At 53.7% G+C, this 22,952-nt stretch overlaps 7 protein-coding genes across 7 annotated transcripts; 2 read left to right on the top strand and 5 right to left on the bottom strand.

The window, feature by feature from the left end:
* Window positions 1-787: 787 nt before the first annotated feature.
* GLOTRDRAFT_55934 (uncharacterized protein) lies at window positions 788-5,906 on the bottom strand. Its single transcript, XM_007863727.1, has 8 exons — window positions 4,775-5,906; window positions 2,697-4,725; window positions 2,519-2,643; window positions 1,864-2,464; window positions 1,745-1,804; window positions 1,469-1,687; window positions 1,339-1,407; window positions 788-1,287 (listed from the first exon to the last, which is right to left on the bottom strand). Exons 1-8 carry the CDS (start codon window positions 5,669-5,671, stop codon window positions 1,193-1,195), a joined length of 4,095 nt encoding a protein of 1,364 aa, XP_007861918.1. The 5' UTR covers window positions 5,672-5,906; the 3' UTR covers window positions 788-1,192.
* A 91-nt stretch (window positions 5,907-5,997) lies between these two features.
* On the bottom strand, window positions 5,998-9,577 carry GLOTRDRAFT_71361 (uncharacterized protein). Its single transcript, XM_007864430.1, has 11 exons — window positions 9,497-9,577; window positions 9,169-9,409; window positions 9,028-9,108; window positions 8,691-8,971; window positions 8,081-8,575; window positions 7,887-8,027; window positions 7,426-7,830; window positions 7,076-7,370; window positions 6,928-7,024; window positions 6,719-6,869; window positions 5,998-6,668 (listed from the first exon to the last, which is right to left on the bottom strand). The coding sequence occupies exons 2-11, from the start codon at window positions 9,392-9,394 to the stop codon at window positions 6,108-6,110; spliced, it is 2,733 nt and encodes a 910-aa protein (XP_007862621.1). The 5' UTR covers window positions 9,395-9,409; window positions 9,497-9,577; the 3' UTR covers window positions 5,998-6,107.
* Window positions 9,578-9,675: 98 nt separating this feature from the next.
* Window positions 9,676-10,812, bottom strand: GLOTRDRAFT_71359 (uncharacterized protein). Its single transcript, XM_007864429.1, has 3 exons — window positions 10,374-10,812; window positions 10,102-10,323; window positions 9,676-10,042 (listed from the first exon to the last, which is right to left on the bottom strand). The coding sequence occupies exons 1-3, from the start codon at window positions 10,789-10,791 to the stop codon at window positions 9,753-9,755; spliced, it is 930 nt and encodes a 309-aa protein (XP_007862620.1). The 5' UTR covers window positions 10,792-10,812; the 3' UTR covers window positions 9,676-9,752.
* A 2,311-nt stretch (window positions 10,813-13,123) lies between these two features.
* Window positions 13,124-16,510, top strand: GLOTRDRAFT_119695 (uncharacterized protein; the record flags this gene model as incomplete). Its single annotated transcript, XM_007864428.1, has 3 exons — window positions 13,124-13,282; window positions 13,361-15,190; window positions 15,266-16,510. The coding sequence occupies 3 exons, from the start codon at window positions 13,124-13,126 to the stop codon at window positions 16,508-16,510; spliced, it is 3,234 nt and encodes a 1,077-aa protein (XP_007862619.1).
* Window positions 14,671-19,025, bottom strand: GLOTRDRAFT_136510 (uncharacterized protein). Its single transcript, XM_007864427.1, has 9 exons — window positions 18,992-19,025; window positions 18,834-18,944; window positions 18,703-18,785; window positions 18,283-18,649; window positions 17,971-18,221; window positions 17,629-17,902; window positions 17,450-17,577; window positions 15,266-17,385; window positions 14,671-15,190 (listed from the first exon to the last, which is right to left on the bottom strand). Exons 1-8 carry the CDS (start codon window positions 19,008-19,010, stop codon window positions 16,783-16,785), a joined length of 1,836 nt encoding a protein of 611 aa, XP_007862618.1. The 5' UTR covers window positions 19,011-19,025; the 3' UTR covers window positions 14,671-15,190; window positions 15,266-16,782.
* Window positions 19,026-19,148: 123 nt separating this feature from the next.
* On the top strand, window positions 19,149-20,517 carry GLOTRDRAFT_136509 (uncharacterized protein). Its single transcript, XM_007864426.1, has 3 exons — window positions 19,149-19,413; window positions 19,473-19,532; window positions 19,584-20,517. Exons 1-3 carry the CDS (start codon window positions 19,392-19,394, stop codon window positions 20,030-20,032), a joined length of 531 nt encoding a protein of 176 aa, XP_007862617.1. The 5' UTR covers window positions 19,149-19,391; the 3' UTR covers window positions 20,033-20,517.
* A 468-nt stretch (window positions 20,518-20,985) lies between these two features.
* Window positions 20,986-21,378, bottom strand: GLOTRDRAFT_125998 (uncharacterized protein; the record flags this gene model as incomplete). Its single annotated transcript, XM_007864425.1, has 3 exons — window positions 20,986-21,081; window positions 21,142-21,273; window positions 21,325-21,378. The coding sequence occupies 3 exons, from the start codon at window positions 21,376-21,378 to the stop codon at window positions 20,986-20,988; spliced, it is 282 nt and encodes a 93-aa protein (XP_007862616.1).
* Between the last annotated feature and the right edge of the window lie 1,574 nt (window positions 21,379-22,952).

The following is a 22,952-nucleotide window of genomic DNA, read 5'->3' as shown; positions in this document are numbered from 1 at the left end:
ATAAATGGCTAGAAATGAGCGAGACTCGCCAGTGCGTTCGTCAGAGTAAATCTGAGGTATAGCTGGAGTCATGTAAGTAGGTGGCGCATCGGCGGGAAGAGCGCCTGTTTGCGGTGACCAGGGTATCGCGCCATAGGGTATCTGTTCGCCTACTCGCTTACCAGGGGGCGGCCCATGTCCTTCGTTGCGCGATCTGTTAACGGCAAAGAACTACAGGCAGTGCTCGTCGGACTCACCATTCTGCGGTCTCGGCCGCTGTAACGACTCATCCTCCCCGTTAGGCTCCCAATTGGCTGCACGCAAGCTGAAGGAGGATCCTGACTGATTCTGGGACGGATAGACTTGTTGTACGTGTTGTTGCATGGAGTTGCCGTTGGCATTGTATGGTGGAAGTTGGCTGGCCTCGGCATACCCAGCCGGTGGTCCTGAAGCCACGGGATTCAAGAGCTGATGAATCGATGTCCGCTTCGGCGTAGGAAGCTCCTGCAAGCCATTCATGCTTTCAGAGCTACAAGAACAATAATGGGAACGCGGTCGGACAGCCCTGAGCAAAGGCGTGGAGAGAAGGAACAGACCTTGCCGGGCGGTTCGCTGAGTATCAACTTGCGAGCTACTTATAAGCGCCCACCCCAGAGCGCGTTCTAATTACATCGGCAGACGCGGGAACAAACCTTACAGCACGATGCGAGCAGTGTCGACACAGCATTGCCTGTGCATGCCAACCCAAGGTACATCTTCGCGGCGCCAATTCTGTCCAAGTTGCATTAGAAACCGATGTATCAATTGGTCCTCATATGTGATGCAATTGTAGTACTCTACAGGCCCCTAGCTTCGCACAATGTCCCTGTTCTATAGTAGGTCGTCTCGTGTTCGTGAAATATTGCTAGATGATGCGAGGTACGTTATACAGGAATGCGGCAGCCGGTCTGCTCGTGTAGGTATAGGACCGGCTGCATTAGATGGCGGCATGTTTGGTACAGAGGGTGAGCGCATAAACACAGATCAATTCAAACAACGAACGAGCGCAGCTGCCAATCCCCATAAGACCCGAAATATGAAGTGCAGACGCAAACCTCAATCAGAACCAAGACTATCATAGGAACTTGCAAAGGTACTCGGCGACTCTCGGCAGGTATGGTGTGAGAAGAGGCAAGGCAAGCCATACGACAAACCCGAAAGTCGCCCAAAACCGTCATTGCGTTGTATCGTGTACCACGGGATTGTTGGCGTGGGATGCCTGTCCATCGAGAGGCTTTTCGGAATGTTCGGTGAGCGGGGTAGGTTCATCTACGATAGGCGTGAATATAAGTCCAAACAAGTCTTGCGCCAATGCCTCACCTAAATGGCCAGGGAGAACAGTGACTTCACCTTCGGTAGGCGGATCGGGAACAGCCGGAGGACTATCCTCTGGGAGCAAAGTCAGATCTTTAACGCCGACAATCTCAAGGGCGCTGATCCGGGTACTCACCGACTTTCGCCTCTGGAAGGGGTTCGAAGATTGCGGCCACGTCAGTGGACCCTGTTCGGGGTAGCGGTTTCGCCTTCGGCGTTATCTCGTCCCCAGTATCCGGAACGGATGACTTGACCTTAGGTATTACTTCGTCAACATCCTCGGAAACCGCATCACTCGCGATACCGCTGCCATCCTTATTTAACAATGGATCTGCCGGTACACCACCAGAGTCACCTAGCACGCAAGTACTTGAGTCACTTGGTAACAATGCCAAAATGACCAGACACTTACGAGGAGCCATTGCGGGTTGCCCATCCGGTAAGTCTTTGGTAAACTCCGGTATTGACGGAGCTACGATGCGCACCAGCTATGAATGAAACGCGTTGGAAATTAGGGAAATGAACGCTTACTTCCTGTGCCCGCGGGCCTATCCGACGAGACCGTAGCCGTTGACCCGGAGGATGAAGCCTCCGGAGAGTCGTGCGCAATGGGAGATGGGGCAGGTCGAGGTTTGGGAGTCGTTGTCTCAGAATTCTCCACGCTTCGCGCCTTACGTCGTAAAGACGATGACCTACTAGGGGACCCCGAGGGACTGCGACCTTCCGGAACGTGGAGTCTTTGGGCGACGCTCTGAGCCTGTGCAGCCTGGCCACTCGATATACTCTTCACGACCTCAGGTCGGAGATCGGCCCACATCTGTAGTGCCTTGATTGAGCCCCACTCGATAATCTTGTTATTGAGCCACTGCAAAGACACCGGCTTGGTCAAGAAATCGTTGCACCCAGCGGCCAGGGCCGCCACACGATCGCTCTGCAGCGATGATGCCGTTAAGGCCACGATAATAACGGAAGACCGATAGGGAGTGGTGGCTGAATTGTTGGAAGAATCCGAGGGAGTATCAGCGCCCTCCGACTGGGGAGTGGGAAAACCCTGGGATCCGCTCATCTTCTCTATTCGCCTAATCTCCTTCGTCGCTTGAATTCCATCCATCACAGGCATTTGGATATCCATCTGCGTACGCGCATGAGCGTTTACCATCATGCATGAGGACCAGACTCCACTAACCAGAATCAAATGGAAACCACCGCTCCTCCACTTTTCAACCGCTTCCTCACCGTTTTTGGCAACGTCATACTTGATCTTCTTTTTCCTCATGAACGTGGAAAGGATAGTTTGGTTGATGGGGTTATCTACAAGTAGGTTAGAGATATCCCTTCATAGTCAGACGTAGGGAGGAAGGCACCATCAACTATGAGCACGCTAATGGGAGGTACAATGCTAGGATCAACGGGTTTCTTGGCGTTAGAAATTCCCGTGGATTTGCGGTTGACAGTGGGACGCCGGAGAGGTCTCTTATGCACAGCACCCGCTCCACCAGGACTAGGTCGAGGGGAAGCTGGACCAGCCTGACCACTTCTTGCCGAGATATCGCCCTGGCTGCCTTGACGAGAGGCCACATGGGGAGTACCCTGTCCCGGTGACTCGATCGGCGTGATGACCTGCGGCGATACATGACCAGGGTCAGACCTGGGCGAAGCCAGACTACCGTCCAAACCACCTGGCAAGCCTGATGGTCGACGGATGACGGATGCTGTGGAGGATAAGAAGGGTGCGGTGCCTGGGTCGCGTTGTCCGTGGCGAAATTCATCCGACGCCTTTCTGGGGGTACTACCTCTACGACTAACGCCAAGTTCTGCCGGATTCCGCTCCATGCGCACACTCTGAGTCGAGCCTTTGGGAGGTTTGGCTGCACCAGGGTGGAAGAAGATTCCGGCAGGGGAACCATCTGGACTCTGAATTACAAGGCCAGATGAAGGTGAGTGTCCCAACTTCATACCGGCCTCTACAGCGGCCTCAGAGAAATACTCCATGCCATCCGACATACCCAACGGGGAAGGGGGTGGGAGATTGAGAGTGTGCACTGAGTCATCTTTTGGCGAACGATTCCCGCGATCCGTTCCAGTACGCGCCGGACGAGACAGAGGCGACCTAGGACTTCTATCAAAGTGCTGGAAGAATGGGTGACTGATATTCAAACCAGGGCTGATGGGTGAAGTCGCTATTGGAGAAAAGAAGGGATCCACCACGGGTTTAGTAACGGCGGTGTGTAGTGCTGTCAGAAAACGCCGGGGACCTGCGGGCTTGGGAATCACGATGACTTCGGGTGGTCGAATAAAAGGACCGTTTGGTGGCGCAAGCAAGGAGTGAATGGCATCCTTCACGAGTTTGAAATTTGACAAACTAGTGAAATGGACGATCACTACAGGGGGTGGAAGAGGCAGTGCGTTCTGGAAACCCATAGTCCTGGCTACATGCGGCGACGAACGAGGACGATGGAATGCAGCCAGTGACGGCCGCTTTCGCCCACCCAATGTATGGTTTGGAGGTTGTGGCTGCTCGGCTCGCAACTTCTTCAGCCGTTCTCGCAGGACAGACACGTCGTCATCAATGAAGATGAAAGACAGCGCTTGTGAACTACCCGGAGGCGAGGACGAAGGTCCATCTGGGTTTCCTTGTGCTTTGAACTCTGAACTGCTGCTCATCTGAGCGGGTAAAATGGGACTGTGACGATCATCCCTTGGAGACGATTGCAGCGGAATAGTAGGCTCCTCAGGCGAGCCCTCGCCTTGATCTTCCGGGCCTTCGGCAGGAGAAACGTGACGCACATCCAGCCCCCATGCCGTCAGGTAGCTGGTGAGATGATGCGCAAATGAACCTTTGGCGCTAGCGTACAGGTCCACTTTCTTCCCCCGTAACGTTTCGACGAATTGTAGCAATTCCTCCAGCGTCGGCTCATTAGCTAATCGGATCTCTGGCATTAAGAAATATCCAGCTTCTTCAGAACCGACATTGACGGCGGGGTTGACCGCTGAAGGATCCCCTCGTTCCAGGCACATCGTCAATTGGCAAGTACGACCTGGTTTGTGATTTCTTGTCGGCAGGTCAACATCCAAGGAAGCACCTATGTGGCGGAGTAACCGCTTCAGTAACAAACTATTTAACTGAGGTCGAGGACGCGATGGGGGCGACAGAGGCTCGTTATCGGGCGAAGTGGTGATAGGAGGAGTGCGGGAGAACTTGTGGAAGACTTCAAAAACACATCGGATGGGTGCATCCAGGTCGACGACGGGCAAAGTGTCCTCCTCGACGTCCCCTTCTGTTGCATCGGTCGGAAGGGGGGGCTCTGCCGACTTGGGCACGTGCATTCTGACAGAAAGACCAATCTCAATGGTATCACCGCGTTTCGCTGTACTAATGACTTGACGAATAATCTGCAATGAAGTTGGCATTGGTCTGAACTTGACGATGGATATTACTCACGTGCGAGAGGGCATAAGAGACACCACATTCATCACCCTTGACTGCGACATGCTTTAAGCCCACGTCGTGGTGGAAGAGAACGAGATCCACTCCGGCCTGGGCAGCTACGCCACTCAAGGCGTCGCCCACACTCTGGAGCATCTCACCCACGTCAAAGTCGTCGTGTACTGACCGCAAGGTTCCAGGGGGAGGAGACGCTCGTGGATCTGACGGATCTGAACTGAAGGCGGTCATATTTGCAGACATATAGTTAAGGTTCTTCATAGAGGTGAACATGGCAGATACCGAAGGAGTCGGGATAGATAATGAGCATGCCGAGAATTGTTCTTTGGCGGGATCCAGGACCTGAGGTGGGGACAGCTGAAGAAGAGTTTGGATGACCATTTGTACTGAGTCTGCCAATTCCAAGGAGAGTTCATGAAATCGGGAGGATTCCGGAGGTGGCTCGTCTGGCTCAGACACTTGAGTTCCCGAGACAGAAGGCGACCGCCGCGGGTTCTGAAGATAACTCAGCTGATGAGGGAGGGGCATAGAGAAGGCACGAGAGAGACGAGGGGGTGTTGGTGCCGGTTGCACGTATTGCTCGATTGGATTCTGGTCCAGGTTGAGGCGGCTCTTGGGCGTAGTGTCGTGGCCACTTTCCGCCACCTGCGTCTGCGAACCGCATACCTGGGGTAATGCCTCTTCCTCCGACAGCTCCGATTCGTAATCCGAAGAGCTCAGACTCATTGTACGGTCGCTAGGGGGAGGGGGTGCCATTGGAGTGCCTTCAGCCGGCCAGGCGAAACTGAACTTGTTGCTCGACGGAGGCAGCTCGACCACAACATCCTGCGTTATACCCTCCCTTTCACCACCTAGCGCTGGAAGTCGAACCGCAGGGAGTTTTGGACCAGTCATTGTCGTTCGTCAGAAGGAAGCCCACAAAATAGACAGGATAAAGAAGCGTCGCAATCAAGACCCAGAAAGAAACCTGCGGAATCGTCCACCCGTGTGCCCAAATGAACAGAAACAGACAGTCCGGAAGCCTCACTCCTGCACGTCCATGCAGACGTCCAATGCACAGCAGGGACAGGTAGAGCACTCCCGACTAATTGTGCTTGCAAGCGTAAGGAGGAGGAAACCTTTGGATTGTGGCGAAACACAGACAAACAGAGACGCTCCTTACCCAAAAAGTATCCGAAGAGAACTCACTGCGAGAATCACGAATGAATTCGATAACCGGCCTCGTTGCAGCAGGACACATCTCCCCAATACATAACAGCTGGCATAGCAAAAGGTACAGCGAAGTCAAATGATTATTCGTCTAGCAAGGGGTGGAAACAGTGCGGCGAGTTCAGTAAGTCAATTCGACGTCCCCTTCTGCGACGAGATCCATATCATGGTAGCTAACCTTCCTCCCCGCGGCAGCGCGAGGATCCTCCTTCGCATCAGGCGGGGGAGGCGGGGGTACACCCCCACTATTGGCGCGACCGCCTCTCCTCCCACCAGGTCCGGGCTCCAACATAGGGGCGGGCTTCGCCGGCAAGCCCGCTCCTGCAGGGATCACCGGAGGTTCTGTTGCCGGATCGTAACCGGGCGCATATCCGCTTATACGATCACTGAGACGTCGAGCAATCGTGCCTTCGTCCCGTCGTGGTGGGTAACCAGGAGGTGGCGGATATGGATAGGCATACTGGTCCCAGTAGGGCGGCGCGCCTGCGTAGGGTGGAGGATAATATCCGTTGTAATACGGCGGAGCGCGGGCGTAATCCCCTGGTGGAGGATAGCCAGCAGCTGGGGCTTGTAGACCATAGGCTTGAGGGGGCGGACCCTGGCTGTTGCCAACAGCCGGAGGAGGGTGAGAAAAGGGCTGTATCCGGTGCGGATCCAACGCGAAGTTGTTGAAGTAAGGAATCTGCAGCATGTTCAGTAACTGGTTCAGTCTGTCGTACTGGGGTTACGCACATCTTCCAGACTCTTCACGTGCTCTGGATGTTTGTTCACGATATGCTTCTCCACGAAGGACGTCGCTTTGAATAGCTTCTGGCAGGTTTTACACCGAAATTTGCCTTCATCCTCTTGCTTTATATACTGTTCCGTGGCTCGTGAGAGCTCCCTTCAGGCTGTTTAGTACAAGGGCCGGACCCATCGATAACGTTGTATGGAATACGCACTCTTCGTAGCTCTTCCCTCCATAATCGCGTGGATCGACGCCGTCACGATTAATCAGTAAAGCCACCTTCGAATCCAACCATTCTAGCCACCGCTCGTCTACGCGAGAGTAAGTCCAAGAACCACATGAATGTGTTTCAACACGCTCACCGTTCCGTTTCCAGTCCCTATTCTCAGCCGGTTTGTCTTTGGAGGCGGTCTCCTTGTCTTTCTCCTTATTGTCCTCTACCTCCTCCTCTTTGACGTTCTCTTCCTTCTCCCTTTCGGCCTTCTCCGCCTCAGCCGCCCGAATTTCTTCCAGGAGCGACTTCGACATTGGCTTTCTCGTATGCTTTATACACTTACGATGCAGCTCTTCGACATGATCGGTGACAACCGCGCAATAATAGCACGTGTTGAAAGCAGCACGAAGGTAAGCAAGATACAAATCCAAAGCAATTACAGTCTGCCGCAAACCATGTCAGATATTCCGTGCTCTCAACACCAACCGATAGACTGACCCTCTTTGCATTCAAAACTTTCTCGTCACTGGCATCAACAAGACCTTGACCAACCAAGTCTGCCATCACCTTCTCAATCCTTCGCTCGACAGCATCCGTTCCCTTCTCATTTGGCTCAGGGTCCTCTTCCTGTTCCGAGCTGCCGTTCGTGTCCGCCATAGTGGCATCACGATCTTCACCGTTCGCTTTCACATTGTCAGCGTCGCCGCCCGCGGCTGGCTCAGGCTTAGGCGGCTGCCATGTTCGAAATTCGAGATACTCCTGCTCCAACTTAGCAGCAAGTGTTCTGGCATTCGCCAAATCCTTCTCAAGTCTGTCGGGCTTGTTTGACACCTCTGGCGCGTAACGGACCCTATTTACGAACGGCTTCACATTATGCGTCACATGCAGCTTGAAGCCTTCGATCTGGTAATACACGGGTAAACTGATGAACTGGGGACGGAATCTAGTACGCCACGTACTTTCTTGTCGGACAGCTCAGACATGACGGTGGACATGTCAGCATCCTGTCGGAAGCGGAGCCAGCCGGCGCGATAGTAATTGCGTTTCTGGAGAGGATCACCCAAAGCCAAGTACACGAAGCCCGGAACCTTTCCGCATGCCTAGGTGATAAACGCCTCAGCTATCTGCAGAAGAGATCGAGCACGGCGCGTACCTCTTCTAACTTCAGACGACCAATGTCAGGCGGAATCGTCCGAATCATAACTTGATTGTCCTCAGGAGGGACGGATATTTCCTCCCCTCGGTTTGACTTCTTCAAGTCATTGGACTGCTTGCCATTAGTCTCAGCCCTGCTAGGGTCATTATTGTTGTCTCCAGCCTCGTCATCCCCTTCCAGCTGTGCCTCATCCTCAGCCTTATGCTCTTCTGAAGCTGGTGCCATGCCGGAAGCGTCTCCTGCGTCCGGTGCAGCACCGTTCTCAGCAGGGGCAGACGAGGTATTCTCCTTGACCGGCGAAGCAGGAACTGGCTCCGGTTCCTTCAACTCAGGATCATATTTACCGATTTCGAGATCGTTTAAGAACATATTGAGTCGGCCCCTCCATCCTTCCTTCCTCACCCGCTTACGGAGGTTAACATACTCTGGTGAGGGATCGTATTTTTCTGCGAACCAAGGAGATTTTCTGTGGTGATCGAACATGCGTTGGAGCTACAAGACAGAATGTACTCTGTTTTAGCTCATGCTCCAAAATCGAACGCGACGAACACAGGAGGGTTCCGCCGGAACATGAGGGTAATTTGGGCAAAGTAAGCGTGACACTGACCTGAACAGACGCAAATTCCTTTTTGTACTTCTCCCACCTCGTCTTGATCCCATTACGAGGTTTACTGCCGTCGCCCGCTGCTTGCTCCGCGGCCTTGTCCGCGTTGTCCTCTTCTATAGCCTCCTGCGGATAGAAGTATCGGAACCACTCCGCATATTGCTTTAGACTGGCAGGGTAGTCGAAGGTGTGAGGGTCTGGAGGAGCCCGACGGTTGTAGCCGCCATGTGGGTTCGGGGGATATGGACCGCGCGATGTGTAATCATAGGCGCGTGAATGCGTGTCTATGGCGGTTTCAATGAGCGCGCGCGGCGTCGCGGATACATAACTGAACACGTACCATAGTCATCCCCGTACCTAGGTCTGGGCTCGAACCTAGCCCGGTCGTATGGAGAAAGCGACCTGCGACGCTTTCGTCCAGCTAATGAATGTAAGAATCTGACGTGGAGCAAGACGCGTCTTTCGCGAAGAAAGAGCGCACCTTCATCTGCCGGAGGACTCCTACTCCTGCCCCTCCGACCGTAATCGTATGCAGCCCTGTCTCTTTCATAGTCTACCCATGCTCTGTCCCTCCCGTAGTCGTAAGCGTCCCAATCAGGACGATACGCATCGGCATCTGGCGCCATTCTGGGCGGATATCCCGCGCGGTAAGGAGACCGAGAACGCGAGCGGCGAGGGGGAGGATACGCAGCAGAAGCCCAAGACATGGTAAGAGAAAAGGACTGAGGAGAGAGAAAGATGAGACGACATTGTACGACAGCGGAAGAGAGCGAGGGACTGAGTGTAGTCCAGCATGGTAAAAGACAGACCTCTTAGAGATCGCGAGACACGATGACGGCGAAGGCGTGGACGTTGGTCGACGCTCCCTGCGCGCTGCCTGTGTTCGCGATGGAGAACAACGCCGGCCTCGGCGAATTCCACGTCGCTCGACTTGAGTCTCCGCTTCAAACTTCCCTTTACGGCAAGTGGTCCGTGCGTGCACTTCGCGGCGAAGTCTGGACTGAAATTATTATATGCAGGCGCTACAACTTGACTACAATCTACTACAAGATCACAGTGAGCTCGTTAGAAAATGCTATCCAAAACACTTTCCAACTGCTTCTCGTTGGCTTGAGAATCAGTCGGAACAACTTTCCGCTTTTTCGACTTCCTCTCTTCATCCTTACTCTCGTCGGACTTGCGTTTGGGATCAGGCTTGGGCGCATTGTCTGCATCTTTGCCAGCCTGCCGCTTCCGTTCCGCTCTTTTGTCAAGAACTCTTGCAAGCTCCACATTCTTGAGGTACTCATGCTGCTCTGACCGCGATTGTGAGAGCTCGACCCGTAGGCGCGCAGTATGAATAGCGGCTTCGTGGGCTGCGAGTTTTCATACATGAGCATCACACGGAGACAAATTACTGTGAAGGGGTCCGCACCGATTTGCTCGGTCAACATGTTCCACTTGAATTTAGGAAGGTATTTCATGGTCCAGACATCGTCTCTCCATCGCGAACCCTTCTTCCCGCCGATCGGTCGTGCATTAAGCATTTCCGCCACTGCGCGAGCAACTTTCTTGTCCTTGAACTCCACCCAGCCTTCAGTGAAATGAGGCTTCTTCGTCGTAGTATACTTTCGCCGTAAGTAGGCTCGCTTGGGATCTGCATGTCGATCAGCGACGCACCCTTCGTGCACCAGGGATGCTTCCTACCTTCTTGCTGCAAGTACACCCTGCCTACTTCTCCATAAGCGCTCATTAGGTGTCGCACCTTCCTCGGCTGCATGCCTGGAGGTATCCTCGAGATGTATACGACTCCAGCTCGTTCTTGTGCAGCCTTGAACGCAGCCAATGCCTCCGGCGTTAGAGGTTTTACGATCTTGTCAGGGCCCGAGAAACCCTCGGGGGCCATTCCTCGCCCCAGGCCCTCATGCTCTCGTTCAGGATTTTCGTGGATATCAGCTTGAGTCTCCTCTTCGCGCTCAGATCCTGAAGCGCCATCATGAGCTACTTCGTCCGGGCGATTGAGTGAAGCACCTGCAGAATTTGAAGACTCGGCGTCAGACTCTCCAGCAAAGCGCGAGTCAAGTGTGAACCGAGAGTCGGACTTCGAAGCCTTTTTGCTAGACATCTCTGGGGCTCCCTCACCGCGAGGAATAATGCTGAGGGAAGGTCGCTGGAAATTTCCAAGTCGGGGCAACGCTCGAGGAGTAAGCCGGGCGTCACGTGACTGACGCGCTCATTAGGACTTGCAAGGCGCGTCTGGCTCTTTGTATGTATCCATGCCCTATGGACATATTGGGCCGTCCAACATACGCCTTGTTGAAAACCGCGAAAAAGGTGCTTTCTGCCTCCCTAACGCAACGATCCAATCCGACGCTTTGTGAGGCATGTATGAATCCGAACCTCTGATGCTTGTGAGTCGTCTGCAGCTGGACATGCACACAAGGAAGAGCACAAATGGAGAAGAATTTTGCTCGGCTCTGGATCTCTTTAGGTCAGTAGAACTTAGCTCGTGATTGTACTGCCGTACTCACTCTGATAACTGGCACGGATGACAGGTTTCTGGATGATTTCTTGCCCGGCGAGAGCGCATTATGTACGCGGGTCAAGCATTGACATTGACAGGTGCGCAACCCTCATGTGCGTTGCATTTTGCCTATCATTTTTTCCCTGACCACCATATGCCTTGAACAGATGTTGAGGTCTTACCGTTCTCCACTCAAGATCAAGACGCATACAATCAGAACTGAATTCCGTGACCTCCGATCACAGATGAGGGTATGCTGTAGATCAGTCTGAGCATACATCATTCTTATCCTGACTTCGTCGTGCAGCTGTCAGCTCTCGTTGGTAAGCCTTTCACGCTGGGTGCTCCATGACACGATATAGCGGTACGAGCATGAAGCGACGCGAGTTATCCCGCTGCATTTCACACTAGGGTCTTTCCGCTGACGATATAAAGAAGCCATCGTACCCGTCCAACAAATTGAACAATGGTCGAAGTCAACCTCCCCTTCCCACTGAGCCACGTGGCGTTCTCTTCCATCGGCCTTCGCGAGGTAAGTTTATGCCCCCAAGGCCTTGACCCTCGAGTTCGGTCGAACGGCATTGAGGTGGAATTCATTGCTTTTATAAGACGAGCACTGTGCGCGCCAGGCCGGCCTAAATTAGACCGGTAATGGGTCAATTTTGTACTTTCGGCCAAAAAGTGGTCGAATAAGGTCGAAATAGCTTGCCGTATGGAAACCAGTTGGAATTCCAAACTTGGGCATTCCATACGATAAACGGTCGAATTCTGTCTGTTGAATCCGCAGCAGCAGTCGTGAGAACCCACAGGTCGGAGTTCGAAGATCGGAATGATAGCCCCACTTGCGTCACTTCGTGACATGTTCAACTTGCCTCTGACCTCGACGCCGGCCCTTGCCATGAGCTCGCTGTTGCGCCGTCGTCGCCGCCGACGCCGCCGACGCCGCAGTGAGCAGCTCCGCTGGTATACATGGCCCTTCTTCCCCGGTGAGCGTGTACTGTCGCAGGCTAGATGATGGCCGCGGTTCGGTCACTAAGGTGCGTCCATTCTCTCGATCCTGCGTCTCGACGAAGTCTAATACGTGTCTGTGTCGTAGGCCTGATAGTTGGTTGGTTGTTGTAAAGTGAGTATGGTACCCGTTGTACAATATGTTTACTGAATCTAAGATATCTCGACAGGATCGGTGTATCAACCACCTTGCCGCCATCCCCTTGTCGAGCTATGCGAGTACGTGAGTGCTTCCTTGAGGCCGTGGTATGACTTCTACTGATCTAACATCTGGCAGGTAGTCTTTGTGTTGTTGCTGTTGGTAGGGATTTGAATAGGGAGCCCCGAGGAGGGGGGGCTGGGGGATGCATGGTTCAGGGTCAGGGCGGGTATGACACAGTTTGCTGTACTATTCTACATAGAGAATATACAAATATGTTGGTGCCTCAACTGCATTGCACACTGACTGCTAGGGGTGCCAAAGCCAAGGAATGGTGGTTTGAATGACCAGATGGAAATAGACCACTAAACGGTTGGAAAATGTCATTTTCGGCCGTTCTGAGGGGGGGTCGAAATTCACAATTTGGTGGGACAAAATGATACGGTGTCTTTCGTACGGTAAGCGGACAATTTCAGCCTTCTACCGACCGAAATTGATTTGTCTAGTGAACGAATATACCGGTCGATTTTAGACCGGTCTCACGCCTCCAGAGGAGGCCGCCTGGACGTTGTCTTATCATCACTGCAATCGCTAGCGACGATCGCGTCCGAGGATCTAATCAAGCAGTGTCAGCCACGACTTACCGCCGGCTCACACGTCATGGTCTTAAAGTCAGCCCGTATATTCGCGCGGGACAGCCTCATTGCCTCGTTGCACATACAAACACTGCGACAGCTCCTGGGCCTCTGCTGATCAACACCACAGCGAGCTCGCGTTCCGCGCTTTATGCCCAAACCTAGCGTCCTGCAAGTCATCCTGAACAAACCGTCCCGATCTTACGCCTTCCCTCCAGCGAGGGAGTACTACTCTTCCAAGCCCGAGCTGCTACGCGCTGCGACCAGTACGGAGGAAGACGCGGGAGTCGGAAGGGCGGGTGGATATGAGGTGCGCGTCTTGATGTACTGAACGCCTATTGTACCACCATTCATATAGCGCTTCTTATCTGTCCTCTTGCTGTCTTAGCCCAAAAATATCCCCGATATAGTTATCTTCGGTTCATCTCCTCGACGAGGACCTTTTCGAGAAGACGTCACTTCAACCGATGCATCCTCGCGCTCCCGGATTGCCAGCACATCCTCCCACCGTCCCGGCACGCCTTCTGATCCAGCCTTTCTGCAAATACACCAATCCCCGTCTCACCGTGTTATAAATGACGACGGTACTCCTGAGGGACATCGAGACTCCGATTCAGACTCGGAAAACGACGTATTCTACACTCCTCTATCTTCCCCTTATAACTCGCCGCACACCTCGATGGCGCTCTCCGATACTGCCTTAGTTATCCCTCCTGCTCCCATTTCTGTTCCCCCCAAACCGAATCCTCCGCAGTCGTCTCTCGCGTCATTCACCTTCCCCAGACGCGCCCTCCCATCTACGCCACAGACGCCCTCGCTGTCGAACGGAGATGCGAGTGGACGCCATTCGTATACGTATTCCTCCAGCAGTTCCTCGGATACCGAGGACGACGCATCTATTTTTTCCTCTTCCACGAACCCAATGACCGCCTCGACTCATCTTACCAGCCCCACCCAGTCTGTCAACGACCATCGTACACACTCCCTACAACGGAAGGGCACTATATCCACCACCGCTGGACAATCTAGCGCTACGACCCTCACAGTCACGAACGAGAGAACGAGGGAAAGAGGGCATGGACACAGACGCACGCAATCTGTCGGAGCCGGTATGGGACCTGAGGTTAAGGATAGGAGGAAAGCGGTGTACTCGAGCAACGACTGGGCTAAAGATGTCCGCTGGCTACAGCCTGAAGGTCCATCGAACGGTACCGTAAACCTGGCTGCTGCCTCGGGGACGCGCTCCACTGGCACTGTACCCCCGTCGAAAGGTAAAGGCAAAGTCAAAGACTCGAGCTATTCATATTACCCGTGGGATCAGGAGGAGCGACAGCGGATGAGCGCGGTCATGGAAGAAGACGAGGATGATCTGTCTTCCGTGGGCAATCGCAACTCCAACTACTCGAGTCGTTCTCGCCGCCGGCTGCGAGTTCAGAGTACCCCGTCGACATCCCAGCTGCGTCCACCTCACTCCCACACGAGTCATGGCAGCCACTCCAATTCTAGCGCCTCCGGTGGAGCCGATATACCCCGTTCTCAGAGTCATGGTCGCCGCTCTCCTTCACTGGCTAGCGGATCAGGCTCGGGGCACGGTCATGCTCGCGCATATTCCCAAAGCTATACCACGCGAAATCTTCCTACGCCTATGCCTGCCAGCTCCTCGAGTACTGCGACGCACACCTACACTGGTCTCGTCCTGCCACGCGCCGGTCAGAGCCTCGCCCCGGAGAAGACACTCCTGGGGATCAGGAAGAAAAACAAGGAATATGGCGGCGGCGGCGGCAAAGTCGATCTGACGCAGAGCGGAATGGCAACTACTACGATGGCGACTGTCGAAGTAGTCAAGGGCGTTGCAGGTACATTGTCCAAGAAGAGGAACATATTCAAAAGGAATACTAGCAAGGACGAGGGCGCCTTTGCGCACAGGCACGTTTCGGAGTCCGAGACACCGCTCGCGCTCACTTCTCATCTCTCCCCACCGTCGTACGTACCGGCTAATTCTGTCCTCGTGCAGGTTTGGGCAGCAGGATTAGATGTGGTAGACGAGAGGCTCGTTAGAGAGGTCGTGTCTGATATCGCCGGTGGGAAGGCAGGAAAGGCCGTTGGCTACGTGCCTGGCAGGAGTCTGGTGGGACGCGCAGTCGAGGTTGGCAGCAGTGTGAGGGAGGAAGTGTGCAGGCGGAACGAATGGGTGGTTGGGATGTTGGACGTCAGAAAAGTGAGTATTCATGACATCAAGCAGCATTAACTGGTCTGCCGAGTTGGTACCCCAAGCTTACGAGCCTTTTCGTAGTGCGGCGCTCTGTCCGAATTCGTGCTCCTTGAGCGGCATCGAATACACCGCGTTCCCCCTCCTCCGCCTCCTGGGACTGATGGCAATGCCATCCTGTCCCGGTCATCGTCGTACAGGTCCCAGCACTCCCGTTCGGATTCTCAATCTCCAGGCGGTTCTCGGTCGTCCCACGCTCGTTCCCAGTCGTTATCCTCCTCCCGGACGCTTACGAACAGTCGCATGCCGGCGCCCACTATGTTGTCGCTGGAGGAGCTAGCCTTGCTGCCGGCCGTCGGCGTTCCTGCGTACCGTGTTTTGCGGACATTCGAGCGCGTGATCGAGCTGAGACGCGTTATCGGGAGCGAAGGAAACCTTGCGCGGAAGAGGGCATTCATTATCAGAGGCCACGACGGCGTGGGGGCAATGGTCACGCAAATGCTGAGCAAACGGGGCGTCGATGTGACGGTCTTCGTGCCGGGCGGTGTCATTGACCTGGGCCTCCGCGACGGCGGTGAGGGTGAGGTGGACTTGAATGAAGATGTGGAGGAACGGATGAGGATCGTGGAGAAACGGATACGCGCTTGGGGTTCCTCTGACATCGTCTGGGGATCCGCTACTAGGGGAGATGGGAGAGACCGTGAGGAGATCCTGGAGGCCATCCAACGTCTCTCCGAAGATGGGGAGGAGTTCGACATGGTTCTTGACACCATCGGTGGGAGAGACGTCTGGGTCGCGTGTAAGAATATCATGGGCGGAGGCTCGGGACTCGCCGCTGCGCAGTTCACTACCACTGTCGGCGATCTTCTTGAGCGGGTCGTGCCAACCGCTCAGGATCACTTCTGGGCGGGTCTACGGAGCATGGGCCTCAGTCGTGGAGGCAGCGTGAAAAAGGTTCCAGCTGGGGAGAAGGTTGCAGCTGCTTTGGTGAACGGTAGCCCCAGCATCAAGGGCAGCGTCAAGAGTAAGGGCAAGGACAGCCTCAGGGAGAAGGGGAAGGAGAAGAAAGAGGTTGGGTATGCGTGGGTCAGCGTCTCGGCGGACGTCGACATGGAGGGGGAGGACATCTCAGATACCCTAAACGCGGTCCTCCGGATGGTGAAGGACTTGGGCATCCGGCCCTGGGCAGGCCCGACCGATGTCGACACATACGAGGAGACGAACAACGAAGACAAGAAGGTACTGCCCTTCGAAAATGCGCCAGATCTATTCAGTAGCAGGAGTTTACTGCGTGATGGTGGGACGGCAGTGGTCAAAATTGCTGCTTAAGAACGGTCAAGTACCTGCTCTTGATTTATTCTGAGCGGATTTTCTCGCTCTCATTATGGTATCTGCTGGTGGGGCAGTGGTACATATTGTAACCTCAAGTATAGCTATAGGGTTTTGTAGATTAAGGAGGTAACTGTTGTATTTTGGATCGCTCAGAGTCAGATGAGCAGCAACCATATCCTGGATTTATCGCACTGTCACGTTGTCCCGAATAAAAACATGACGGTCAACTAACAACCAGGATGCACATGCCAGTGTCTGCGGACAAGCCCTCATCGTCGCCTTTTATTGGAGTTGAGCTTACCCTTAACAGGAGGTCTCGACTTGCTCTTCCCCTGCATAGAGCCGGCACTTCGTGACTGCTTGGACTCCTTCGGGAGAGCCGCAAAGGCAACCTTCTTAGAAGGCGGAGTCTTCTTCGTAGAGACGTTTGCAGTCCGTTTCCGCTTGCCAGGGGCAGGCGAAGGGACCTCGTCCGGGGAGACCTCTTCATCATCCGATACATCTTCATCTTCGTCCTCATCCTCGCCTTCACTCTCGCTGGCGTCTTCGTCAGGCTCATCCTCCTCACCGTCTACGACCCCCCCTCCTTCTTCCTGCTCTTCATCAGACTCGCTCTCGCCAATCCAGCTCTCCTCCAGGACAGGCATTCGGTCTTCAATGGTCCCAGGAGCCATCTTAACCAGACCAAGGCTAGTCCTCATTTCCTTCCTGGTTTTTAGCTTCTCAAGAACGTCCTGATCCTTAGCGTGGTCATCAGTCGCGCTTGCGGATGCTGAGGAAGAGGGCGGAGGACTGGTGTAGCGAGCAATTTTGCCTGTGATCCAGTCTCGGAGGACAACGCGCGCTGCTGAGGCATGATCTATGACACCGCCCTAGTAAACCGATATGTATCAGAAATATCGTCTGAAATGCAGCACGGCAGACGTGGAGGCGCACCTTCTTTACGAGCCCGTTCACCCGGGCAACGCCGGCCAAGAAGCCCTTAGTGTCGCCTGGAATGAAAGCCGGCAGGTTGTACAGAAGCATCAGATCCTCGTGTTCAGCATGTCGGACCATATAATCCACTGTGACGGGCACATCAGCCTCAACGAACAAGATGGGACAATCTGGCTTACCGGCAGGCTCTGGATCTTTGAGCTTGTCGATCCGCCCTCTAGACCGTAGCAAAATGTCTCGTAGCCTTCTATCCTCGTCTTCTGCACTACCGGACTCCCAAGAAAGGCCGGGAGTATCGATAAAGCGGATCTGCTTGTCTCCCACAGGTAGGCTGATTTCTTGCGCGTATGACGTTGTGGTAGGTCCCTGTAGAGTGGCGGACATTGAAGGTAGCTTGTAGATGGGGAATGCAGCTTGCTTGGCGAGTGTGTTGAGCAGAGCGCTCTTACCAGCCTGTGAGAATCCGCAATTAGCGACTAGACTACCGTCCAATAATTACAAGAATAATGGCGCCAACTCACGTTCGCGAGACCGACTACGGCGACGACCAGGGGCTTCTGTCCGTCCCGGCCACTTGCCAACTTGCCCAGGAATTCGAGAAGGGCGTCGGTCCCCATGCCATCATCTACAGGAGCTTTCGCCTTGCCTTTCGCTGCAGCAGACGCGCTCGAATCTGCAGGAAGGAAAGCGGATGCAGAGCGGAAGAGGAAAGTCGGATGCTCAGTGCGAAGCTGGTTTGCCCAAGAGGCGACAGTTTCCCGTGGAACGGTATCTGTTCCACATCAGTATACTGTGATACCTCACATTCCCGCAATAAAATAAAGGTCACGCACCGATTTTATTGAGGACTATCACGAAGTTCTTCTTACCACTCCCCTCATTCACCAGTTTCTCTAACCGTCCACTCCGGAAGGGCAGGGGGTCCCTCGCATCCAACACTTCTAAGAGGACGTCGGTCTTGTCCAACACTGCCTTGAGATTCGGGAGGTCGCGGTTCATCAGTATGGGGACCTCGTCCTCTTCATCCAAGACTTCGACTGGGACAGAAGGCCTCGACTTTGCCGCCTGGGCAGAGATGGTTGTGGTACCCACGGCATCGAAGCCGGACTCGGAGCCCTCTTCTTCGTCATCTTGCTCTGCTGAAGCTGCAGCTCTAGCGGCCTTTTTCTCCTCCTTTTTCTTTTGTTTTGCTTCGGCTTCCTGTACTCGCCACGTTAACCCTGAGACGGTATGGGATAGACAACGCTATGCACCTGTCTCCTCTGTTCTGCGATCTCCGCAAGAATCTGGTCCTTGTATGGGAAGTTGTTCGGGATACCAGGATCCTTGGCTTTTTCTGTGGTTCATTTAGTCTTTGTTATATGTCCAGGCGACTGCAACATACTGGTTTTCCATGTAACGTCCTTCTTGCTCTGCTTCTTGGACTTGCGCCTGCTCTCGGCTACCTTCTTCTTGATTTTCTGCCTTTGGTGGGTCGTCCCCCGCTTGCTAGTCTCTATAATGACTTAGAATCTGCAGTCAAAGAGAGGCCTGCACGCTTACTTTTCCTAATGCGAGGCATTGCGGTGTGGCTGCTGCAGACCGCTCAGATATGTTTTTCACGGACGCATTCCCGATCGGTGCGTGATTATATCAAGGGCAGCGTGAAGGGATATATTACGTAACGAAGCACGCCGACGAGGGCGGCGCATCGAGACGGCGGTCGCTCAGTTCCTTGTTTCCGTCTCGTCTCCTGCCTCGCGCTTGACTGTCTGCGACGGCTCTGCTGTATCGTCTATTCGCTCTTTTATCGCACACGCTCGTTCACCACACTCTTTAATCCACCGACCTACTCGGCATAGCCGTTGTCTTCGTTCGCCAGGCCGAGACATTTGTTTTCTTGGGAAAGCCGCGAGACCTCAAACTTTGTAACAGTCTGCAAGCCCTTTTATAGGATTTACTTATGACTACTCGCTCCGGACGCGGTACGTTAAGCGAAAGCTGTCCGAAATCCAGCTGTCTCACGAAAATACTCCCGCCACAGCTCCTCGGATCCACCGCCTGCCCCAGCGATTGGATTACACGCTGATCCCAGCGCCGCTAGGCAAGTCGAACTCGATTATACCCAGCCATCTATCATACTGAGGTATGCTAGATCTATCACTTCCTGACGCTAGCGAGAAGTCTCCGTTACCTGCTATTATTGTCACGCCTTCCTCCCCTTCCTCATCCCATGACTTCTCTATCGCCTTCCTCGCGCCGCCTCGCAGTCCCACTCTCCGCGAACGGATATCGTGCTATCTATCGGAATCGAAGAAGCAGCAGCTGCAATGCAAAGCTCGCTGGACTGTCATCCTGACCGTGCTGCTCTTCATCATGGCCTGCCACGTGCTCGCGCACCGACTAGCCGTCACTCGCCCGCACCTCCAGTTCGAAGCGGCGGTACACGACGGCGTCGAAGGTCTGACTCTGGACGCTAGCGCTGTCTCCAAACCTCAGGCGATAGCTAGCTGGCTCGACCTCCAGTGGCTGCTAGGATCGCAGGTGGAATCCGATGACAAAAGGGCCTTCGTCGTCAGGGAGTTCACGCAGCGGGAATATTGATTATGGGGCACCGGGATGACCTCTCGCTAGGCCATTGGACATCGTCGCAACATATTTATTCGCTATCATCGTCTTGCGCGAAAGTTTATCACAGTCTATAGAGGAATGTGTCCAACGGAAACCATGGGTTGCTTTTTGGGTTTGGGTGTACGTTGGATCATGGCACGGTTTGCCCACTTAACCATTCATATACCTTCATCGGTGTCGTATTGCTCACGGCTCCTGGCATTGCTTGTCATTCTGTGTGGATACCTTGAGTTTGCGATAATTATATCCTCTCCTTCTTCATCGCCAATACTTCTATCCACCTTTTATTTTGCCATATACGCATTTTTTCGTCTGTCGCGCAGCCGGTTTGTCGTCTACATCCCCCGCAGTGTTTTGTCGCTGCTTTAGCTTGAAAATAAAGACGCCGGCGCCTTCGGGTCACCTTCTCCTTACTCAAAGACATAAAAATATCTCGAATGATGGACTGCTCAGGGGCCACACCCAGCTCTAACAGAACTCTATCAGCTGGGCCCGAGAGTGACTCACCTGCGTGTGAAGCACGCATTAACCCGCAGCGCGTTCAGAGCAAATTTAGCACCAGTGTGAGAGATCGCTCGGGAATGAGGCTGGTAGCAAGCAGACTACAGCCGTTTGCAGATTGATGGGCCCACTTTCCAAAAATCATTTACAGTCGGACCACGTCGGCCAAGCAATTTTAGGTCCCTGAGAGACGGAAATCAGACCGCCAGGACTTCCCTACCTTCTTCCGACGTCCCTGGGACGCACTCCGACGCACTCCAACTATACGCGATTTTCTGGATTGGTGGTCCATCGATCTGCAAACGGCTGTAAGTCCATCCAAGGTCTGGAATACAGAGGATCACACTCCTAGTCATACAGGAAGCAGCAGCAGAGAAAACGGATATTACAAGGGCAAAAGGTCTCTCGTCGTGTCCAATACCCCCTCAAGAGAGAAGGTCGACCTCGAGAGATTGCTTAGGGGAGTGAACGAGGGTGCCCCGCAGCTTTTGGCATTTCAACTTGAGAGTAAAGACCAGATCCTGACGTACAAGTCAGCATGATGGCTGCGCATGGGCTATTGCGTAAAGAAGTCAAGTTACCTCTAAAAGCCTTGAAACCTTTGGACGCTTGCGTTCTTTTGGGGTTTTGCCTGTCCCTCCCGATGCCAACACGATAGTAACCCCGCTTGCCCGTTCCTCTTCGCGCTCCTCCTCGATGTCGTATACGGTAGGCTGGTAAGGTCAGTGTAGGAAGCGAGGCAGTACTATGGTGGGACGCCGTACCAGACAGAGGTCAGGTGAAGAATTGGCGATACCGTATCGGTAGTCGACGGTCATCTACGCAACGTCAGTGCCACGAAGAGAGAAAGAGAAAGCTTCATAACCATGAGTGGATCGGTCTTAGTGAAGCTTTGAACAGAGGATGGATATTTCTCATCGCGATAGGGGTGGCGAGGAGGGGGGCAATGCGAATATTCAGACTGAGTTAAAACAAGGGAGAAAGAAGGGAAAGTCGAGGGTGCGCGAGGCATATGAAAGAGTGGTCAAGATATAAGCAGTGAAACAGAGCAGCCAAGGGAAAGGAGGTTGACGAAGTAGAAAGAGAGCAAGAACATCGCGATCACCAAGCAGAAAAGCAGAGTGCCGTTATATAGAGCGCAGAAGCTGGGTAAGGAATGCCATAATACACCTCGCGGATATGAAGGTTGGAAACTTCCTGATTGGGCACTACGGGGATAGCCAGCTACCCTCAATCCTTCTTGACGAGATGAGCCTTCTGGAATCCTAGAGCACCGTATAGCAATCTAACTCGCGTCGCGAGTCGAGGCCGTTGGATGCCGGAGCAAAGCAACAAGAGCATAGGCGACCTTCGGCCATGGGCAAGCCATTTGAATCGACGAAAGCCATAGGCTGAGCTGCCTTTGTGAGGAGTGTCCTTTCACGATCACGGATGGCGAATTTCTGGGATCTAGGGATGATCCCAAGATGGCCACGACTTCCGGGTAGCTTGCATCATTCATCGGCCAGAGACCAGGTGGGTTGACTCTTCACAATTGACATAGCATGATTGTCCATTGACAACATCGCTCTCGAATCTAGTATGTGATGACAAGGCAAGGATAGTCAGCAAACTGGCAAGACTTGTGCATGGGCTACACGGAAGACACGACAAGCACTCGGCTACCGCAGCCATGGCGCAGATAACCGGGCCAGGACAAGGCGACCACACCATGGCAATGCGCAGTATCTCTATTATCCCATCAATATGTACTGGATTCAGTTACGAGGATGAAGCTATGAACCGCCCTTCTCTATCCTCAGCCAATACGACATGCAGTGTAGGATCTGTGACGCCTGTCACGTCACCGACGACCTGGGAGCTGTGCGAGACCACCCATGCACACGATGCAAGTAATCCGGAAGAAGATGGATTCTATCGCACAGAACCCATAACACTCTGCCTTATATTGACGCGTAGAGCCGGCTGAGGCCCAAGCAGAAAACTGACGCTGATATGCACTGACACACAACAATCACCAAGGACCAAAGGAAATAAACCTAAACCCCGTGATATGGGTGAAGGCGGTCCGAGACAACTGAAGGGTATTTAATAGTTCGAGGGGGAAAGGAGGAGTAAGACGCCGTAGGGTAGTCCGTAGGAAGACCTAGAAAAATAAAACAAAACCTTGACGCCTGAAACAAACACTAAGGGACGCTCCGGAGTATTTATCTCCGGAAAGTCGCAGACAAAGTCGCAAACCACGAAACCGAGTGTAGGTTCGGGCCCACGGGAGTAGAAATTGCTAGAGAAACTTGGTTAATTTTATTTCGCTATGTGAGACTCACTGGAGCTAATTGGATCGATGGCGGAGATAATTCACTCGACAGTCAGGCCTATTGGCAAAGCTAAG

The sequence above is a fragment of the Gloeophyllum trabeum genome (assembly GCF_000344685.1).
Source record: "Gloeophyllum trabeum ATCC 11539 unplaced genomic scaffold GLOTRscaffold_00002, whole genome shotgun sequence".
In the NCBI taxonomy this organism is placed as follows: Eukaryota; Fungi; Basidiomycota; class Agaricomycetes; order Gloeophyllales; family Gloeophyllaceae; genus Gloeophyllum; species Gloeophyllum trabeum.
Note: the sequence above shows the minus strand (reverse complement) of the source record. Positions and strands in the feature narration are given on the sequence as shown.

Coding starts and splice junctions, on each gene's coding strand:
- GLOTRDRAFT_55934 (XM_007863727.1), bottom strand. CDS start 5,671: ATGACTGGTCCAAAACTCCCTGCGGTTCGACTTCCAGCGCTAGGTGGT. Junction 2,644..2,696: donor TAGCGTGCTCATAGTTGATG/GTGCCTTCCTCC, acceptor ACCTACTTGTAG/ATAACCCCATCAACCAAACT. Junction 1,288..1,338: donor TGTTCTCCCTGGCCATTTAG/GTGAGGCATTGG, acceptor CGCCTATCGTAG/ATGAACCTACCCCGCTCACC.
- GLOTRDRAFT_71361 (XM_007864430.1), bottom strand. CDS start 9,394: ATGTCTTGGGCTTCTGCTGCGTATCCTCCCCCTCGCCGCTCGCGTTCT. Junction 8,972..9,027: donor TAGGTACGGGGATGACTATG/GTACGTGTTCAG, acceptor AAACCGCCATAG/ACACGCATTCACGCGCCTAT. Junction 7,831..7,886: donor CTGAGCTGTCCGACAAGAAA/GTACGTGGCGTA, acceptor GTGTATTACCAG/ATCGAAGGCTTCAAGCTGCA.
- GLOTRDRAFT_71359 (XM_007864429.1), bottom strand. CDS start 10,791: ATGTCTAGCAAAAAGGCTTCGAAGTCCGACTCTCGGTTCACACTTGAC. Junction 10,324..10,373: donor GGTGTACTTGCAGCAAGAAG/GTAGGAAGCATC, acceptor ATCGACATGCAG/ATCCCAAGCGAGCCTACTTA. Junction 10,043..10,101: donor CATGTTGACCGAGCAAATCG/GTGCGGACCCCT, acceptor GAAAACTCGCAG/CCCACGAAGCCGCTATTCAT.
- GLOTRDRAFT_136510 (XM_007864427.1), bottom strand. Junction 18,650..18,702: donor TCGCAGAACAGAGGAGACAG/GTGCATAGCGTT, acceptor TGGCGAGTACAG/GAAGCCGAAGCAAAACAAAA. Junction 17,578..17,628: donor CAAAGATCCAGAGCCTGCCG/GTAAGCCAGATT, acceptor TGCCCGTCACAG/TGGATTATATGGTCCGACAT.
- GLOTRDRAFT_136509 (XM_007864426.1), top strand. CDS start 19,392: ATGACTACTCGCTCCGGACGCG. Junction 19,414..19,472: donor GACTACTCGCTCCGGACGCG/GTACGTTAAGCG, acceptor CTCCCGCCACAG/CTCCTCGGATCCACCGCCTG. Junction 19,533..19,583: donor GCTGATCCCAGCGCCGCTAG/GCAAGTCGAACT, acceptor GAGGTATGCTAG/ATCTATCACTTCCTGACGCT.